Source organism: Osmerus eperlanus, chromosome 19 (assembly GCF_963692335.1).
Source record: "Osmerus eperlanus chromosome 19, fOsmEpe2.1, whole genome shotgun sequence".
Lineage (NCBI taxonomy): Eukaryota > Metazoa > Chordata > Actinopteri > Osmeriformes > Osmeridae > Osmerus > Osmerus eperlanus.
In genome coordinates, this window is record NC_085036.1 from 1,393,684 (window position 1) to 1,399,344 (window position 5,661).

At 51.8% G+C, this 5,661-nt stretch overlaps 1 protein-coding gene across 1 annotated transcript; it reads left to right on the plus strand.

The window, feature by feature from the left end:
- The first annotated feature begins 446 nt into the window (after positions 1 to 446).
- LOC134039812 (THAP domain-containing protein 6-like) lies at positions 447 to 5,418 on the plus strand. The gene is made up of 4 exons (XM_062485906.1): positions 447 to 526; positions 4,503 to 4,683; positions 5,090 to 5,185; positions 5,287 to 5,418. The coding sequence occupies exons 1-4, from the start codon at positions 447 to 449 to the stop codon at positions 5,416 to 5,418; spliced, it is 489 nt and encodes a 162-aa protein (XP_062341890.1).
- The last annotated feature ends 243 nt before the right edge of the window (positions 5,419 to 5,661 follow it).

A 5,661-nucleotide genomic window follows, 5' to 3' on the forward strand; every position in this document is an offset into this window, starting at 1 on the left:
GCCCTTACACACTACAAGCGTTTTTAATTCACAACAGGAATAAGCCCAGTCAGGGCCAGAGTGGGACCAATTTTCAGCAAGGGAGTGTAATCATAAACATATATACATAGACGCCCCATTGGCCCTTGGCTCGCGTGTCAACTCGCCGCCATCTTGGGGAGGTAATCATTTTTTTGTTACAATGTGTCTGGATGGGAGTTTCGGGAAAAGATACATGGCAATAAGTTGGTATTTCATGGTTCTACAGTGTTTCAGTTATGGTTCGTGCACTTCTTGATGTGTTCTCATGTCATTTTATGAATCTGAACTGTAATGGACATTTCGCGTGACCGGTAATTTAAAAAGAAAGAAAGACAAACGAACTCAACTCACTCACAATACCGTTACTCAGTAACGGTATTGTAGCTACATTCATAAAGCTACATTCATAAAGTCATGAAGTCAAGATGCCTCAGTGTTGTGCAGCTTGGGGCTGTACAAACTGCAGAACAATTACAACAACAATTTGTGGAATAACCTTTCACAAGTAAGTCTGAACAATTGTTTCTGGTTGTATTTTGCCATTATAACATGATCTATGTTGAGAGCTAACTAACAGTTAGTTGGCTACCAGAGTCAGACTATTAGCTAATAGCTAACGTGAAATGGACATGGGGAGCCAAGCCTAACGTTACGTTATTCAACATTTGTCAAAAGAAGAGAATATTGGCCTAACAAAAAATATAGACTATATATATATACAACCCCTCCCTGAGTCACCACCTTACCGCGGTGGAGGGGTTTGCGTGTCCTAATGATCCTGGAAGCTATGTTGTCGGGGGCTTTATGCCCCTGGTAGGGTCACCCAAGGCAGACAGGTTCCAGGCGAAGGATCAGACAAAGCGTGGCTCAAAAACTACCATGAAGAAAAATAACAATGGTTCTCAGTTGCCCCTGCCCGGAAGCGGGTCACCGGGGCCCCCCCCTGGAGCCAGGCCCGGGGGTGGGGCTCGATGGCGAGCGCCTGGTGGCCGGGCCTTTTCCCATGGGGCCCGGTCGGGCACAGCCCGAAGAGACAACGTGGGACCCCCTTCCAGTGGGCTCACCATCCGCAGGAGGGGTCATGGGGGTCGGGTGCAGTGCGAGACGGGCGGCGGCCGAAGGCGGGGGCCTTGGCGGTCCGATCCTCGGCTGCAGAAGCTAGCTCTAGGGACGTGGAACGTCACCTCGCTGGCGGGAAAGGAGCCGGAGCTGGTGCGCGAGGTAGAGAAGTTCCGGCTAGATATAGTCGGCCTCGCCTCGACGCACAGCATCGGCTCCGGAACCAGTCTCCTTGAGAGGGGCTGGACTCTCTTCCACTCTGGAGTTGCCCTCGGTGAGAGGCGTCGAGCTGGGGTGGGAATACTTGTTTCCCCTCGGTTCGGCGCCTGTACGTTGGGGTTCACCCCGGTGGACGAGAGGGTAGCCTCCCTCCGCCTTCGGGTGGGGGGACGGGTCCTCACTGTTGTTTGTGCTTATGCACCAAATGGCAGTGCAGAGTACCCACCCTTTTTGGAGTCTCTGGGAGGGGTGCTGGAAAGCGCTCCTCCCGGAGATTCCCTCGTCCTCCTGGGGGACTTCAATGCTCATGTGGGCAATGACAGTGAGACCTGGAGGGGCGTGATTGGGAGGAACGGCCCCCCCAATCTGAACCCGAGCGGTGTTTTGTTGTTGGACTTCTGTGCTAGACACGGCTTGTCCATAACGAACACCATGTTCAAGCATAAGGGTGTTCATATGTGCACTTGGCACCAGGACACCCGAGGTCTCAGTTCAATGATAGACTTTGTAGTCGTGTCGTCGGATCTGAGGCCGAATGTCTTGGACACTCGGGTGAGGAGAGGGGCGGAGCTGTCAACTGATCACCACCTGGTGGTGAGTTGGCTACGATGGTGGGGGAAGACGCCGGTCAGGCCTGGCAGGCCCAAACGTAATGTGAGGGTCTGCTGGGAACGGCTGGCAGAATCCCCTGTCAGAAGGAGCTTCAACTCCGGAAGAGCTTCGACCATGTCTCAGGGGAGGCCGGGGACATTGAGTCCGAATGGGCAATGTTCCGGGCCTCCATTGTTGAGGCGGCTGACCGGAGCTGCGGACGCAAGGCGGTCGGTGCATGTCGCGGCGGTAACCCTCGGACTCGGTGGTGGACGCCGGAGGTGAGGGAAGCCGTCAAGCTGAAGAAGGAGGCCTATCGGACTTTGTTGGCTGGTAGGACTCCAGAGGCAGCTGATGTGTACCGGCAGGCCAAGCGGAATGCGGCTTTGGCGGTCGCGGAGGCAAAAACCCGGGCGTGGGAGGAGTTCGGCGAGGCCATGGAGAATGACTTCCGAACGGCTTCGAAAAGGTTCTGGACCACCATCCGGCGACTCAGGAGGGGGAAGCAGTGCACTGTCAACGCTGTATATGGTGGGGATGGTGCGCTGCTGACCTCGATGGGGGACGTCCTGGATCGGTGGAAGGAATACTTTGAAGACCTCCTTAATCCCACCAACACGCGTTCCGACGTGGAGGCAGAGTCTGGGGACATTGGGGGGGGCCCTTCTATCTCTGGGGCTGAGGTCGCCGAGGTGGTTGAAAAGCTCCGTGGTGGCAAGGCCCCTGGGATGGATGAGGTCCGCCCGGAGTTCCTTAAGGCTCTGGATGTTGTAGGGCTGTCTTGGTTGGCACGACTCTGCAACATCGCGTGGACATCAGGGACAGTGCCTCTGGACTGGCAGACCGGGGTGGTGGTTCCCCTCTTTAAAAAGGGGGACCGGAGGGTGTGCTCCAACTTTAGGGGGATCACACTCCTCAGCCTCCCTGGGAAAGTCTATTCAGGGGTGCTGGAGAGGAGGGTCCGTCGGATTGTCGAACCTTGGATTCAGGAGGAGCAATGTGGTTTTCGTCCTGGCCGTGGAACTGTGGACCAGCTCTATACCCTCGGCAGGGTTCTGGAGGGTGCATGGGAGTTCGCCCAACCAGTCTACACATGTTTTGTGGATTTGGAAAAGGCGTTCGACCGTGTCCCTCGGGGGCTCATGTGGGGGGTGCTCCGGGAGTACGGGGTACCAGACTCCCTGATCGGGGCTGTTCGGTCCCTGTACGACCGGTGCCAGAGTTTGGTCCGCATTGCCGGTAGTAAGTCGAACTTGTTCCCGGTGAGGGTTGGACTCCGCCAGGGCTGCCCTTTGTCACCGATTCTGTTCATAACTTATATGGACAGAATTTCTAGGCGCAGCCAGGGCGTTGAGGGGGTCCGGTTTGGGGACCTCAGGATCGGGTCGCTGCTTTTTGCGGATGATGTGGTCCTGTTGGCTTCATCGGGCCGTGACCTCCAGCTCTCACTGGAGCGGTTCGCAACCGAATGCGAAGCGGCTGGGATGGGAATCAGCACCTCCAAATCTGAGGCCATGGTTATCGACCGGAAAAAGGTGGAGTGCAATCTCCGGGTCGGGGAGGAGATCTTGTCCCAAGCGGAGGAGTTCAAGTATCTCGGGGTCTTGTTCACGAGTGAGGGAAGGATGGAGCGCGAGATCGACAGGCGGATCGGTGCGGCGTCCGCAGTGATGCGGGCTCTGCATCGGTCCGTTGTGGTGAAGAAGGAGCTGAGTCGAAAGGCGAAGCTCTCTATTTACCAGTCGATCTACGTTCCTACCCTCACCTATGGTCACGAACTGTGGGTAGTGACCGAAAGAACGAGATCGCGAATACAAGCGGCCTAAATGAGTTTTCTCCGCAGGGTGTCCGGGCTCTCCCTTAGAGATAGGGTGAGAAGCTCGGTCATCCGGGAGGGGCTCAGAGTAGAACCGCTGCTCCTCCGCGTCGAGAGGGGCCAGTTGAGGTGGCTCGGGCATCTGATAAGGATGCCTCCTGGACGCCTCCCTGGTGAGGTGTTCTGGGCACGTCCCACTGGGAAGAGGCCCTGGGGAAGACCCAGGACACGCTGGAGGGACTATGTCTCTCGGCTGGCCTGGGAACGCCTCGGGGTCCCCCAGGAAGAGCTGGTGGAAGTGGCCGGAGAGAGGAAAGTCTGGGCCTCCCTGCTTAGGTTGCTGCCCCCGCGACCCGACCCCCGGACAAGCGGAAGATGATGGATGGATGGATGGATGGATATATATACAATCTACTTTTACTTGGATGTCGTTAATTATATAGCATATATGGTTGCAACGGGAAAACTTGAATCCCTGCTGTGCCGTTGAGTTCGTTTGTCTTCCTTTTTAAATTTAACTAGGGTGACCAGATTTGAGTTTGTGAAAAAGAGGACACTTCGTTGCGAAGTGATAAGGGAGATACCCGTCTGGTCACCCTAATTAAACGGTTCACGCCAAATGACAGTTAGAGCTCAGATTATAACTGAAACACACTAGACCCATGAAATACCAATTTATTGCCATGTATCTTTCCCAAAACTCATTGTAACAAAACACCTGCGTTTCAGCTGGGCGACTGATATTATGAATATGACTGTAGTTAGCTGGCTAGCTAACATTTCTCACACTTTGAAGGTTTCTCAAAGAGAAGGAGTTGAGGAGGCAGTGGGAATTTGCTGTTAGAAGGGAACATTTTTCTGCCAGTGACTACTCCGTGCTCTGCAGTGAGCACTTTAAGCAGGAGGACATTGACAGGACAGGTCAGATTGTCAGGATTAGAGATGGAGCTAAGCCAACAGTCTTCATTTTCCAAAGAGTAGATCTATCACTAGGCTATACGGATTTGAGAGCAAGTCAATGTCACACTTTAGTGAAAATGTTTTTTTGTTTTTTGTTTTATGTTTAGGAATCAAAGACGTAATGTATTGTGAGATACTTAAACCTGTTTAACCCTTGTGCTGCCTTCGGGTCACATGACCCTAAGGTTCATAACGAACCATCGTTGTGTTTACCTAATTTTACCCAATACAAAAACAAATAAAAATAATTTTCTTTTAACCTTCGCAATGTGGGGGGTCTGAGACAGCCCAACGGTTAAAAATGCTTCACTTTGTTTTTGTATGCAATAAAGTTGTCGCAATACGACGGTGGGTCACAATGACTGATGGGTCAGAATGACCCGAAGATAACACAAGGGTTAAGTATTTTTCCTTCCATTTCAGCAAGTGGCAACCAGGACAACACAAGCCTCAAGGAAGGCTGAAGAGAGCCTGTCAGTGGACTGTTGTCTGCAAGAGACTGAACCTCTACCTAATGTTGTGAATGTGAGTATTTGTACTAGCTATGCATCAAGCATCTGTGATTGTGAGTGATGTGATATAAACATTACTCAAAACATTTTCATCCTTCTTTCTTTTAGGAACACCTGTATGCAATGCCTGCATCTCCCACTGGTCTGAAGACTAAATTCAGTAAAGCCTTGGGTAGGGTGGAGAGTCTGGAGAGAGATTTGAGGAACACAAAGGTACGAGAACGGAGGGCAAAAAAATAAAAATAAAATCCTCATAAATGAAGAGCTGAAAGAAAGGCTTGATTTTTACTCAGGTAAAATTAAAATAAAACTTTGAACTTCATGTATATCTTAGGGGTGTACCCAACAGAGTAGTATCTAAGGCAGAAGCGTAACAAGAAAATAACTGCAACATCATGAGTTCAAATACGCACCTTGTAACTGGATTTCCTGAATGTACATTCTAGGTACAAAAAAGTGTACTTATTATTTTAACCCTTGTGT

What these genes read in the sequence shown, in the direction of transcription:
- LOC134039812 (XM_062485906.1), top strand. Translation starts at nt 447, where the DNA reads ATGCCTCAGTGTTGTGCAGCTTGGGGCTGTACAAACTGCAGAACAATT. An exon ending in TGTGGAATAACCTTTCACAA is followed by an intron (nt 527 to 4,502) that starts GTAAGTCTGAAC and finishes CACACTTTGAAG; the next exon opens with GTTTCTCAAAGAGAAGGAGT. An exon ending in CAGTCTTCATTTTCCAAAGA is followed by an intron (nt 4,684 to 5,089) that starts GTAGATCTATCA and finishes CTTCCATTTCAG; the next exon opens with CAAGTGGCAACCAGGACAAC.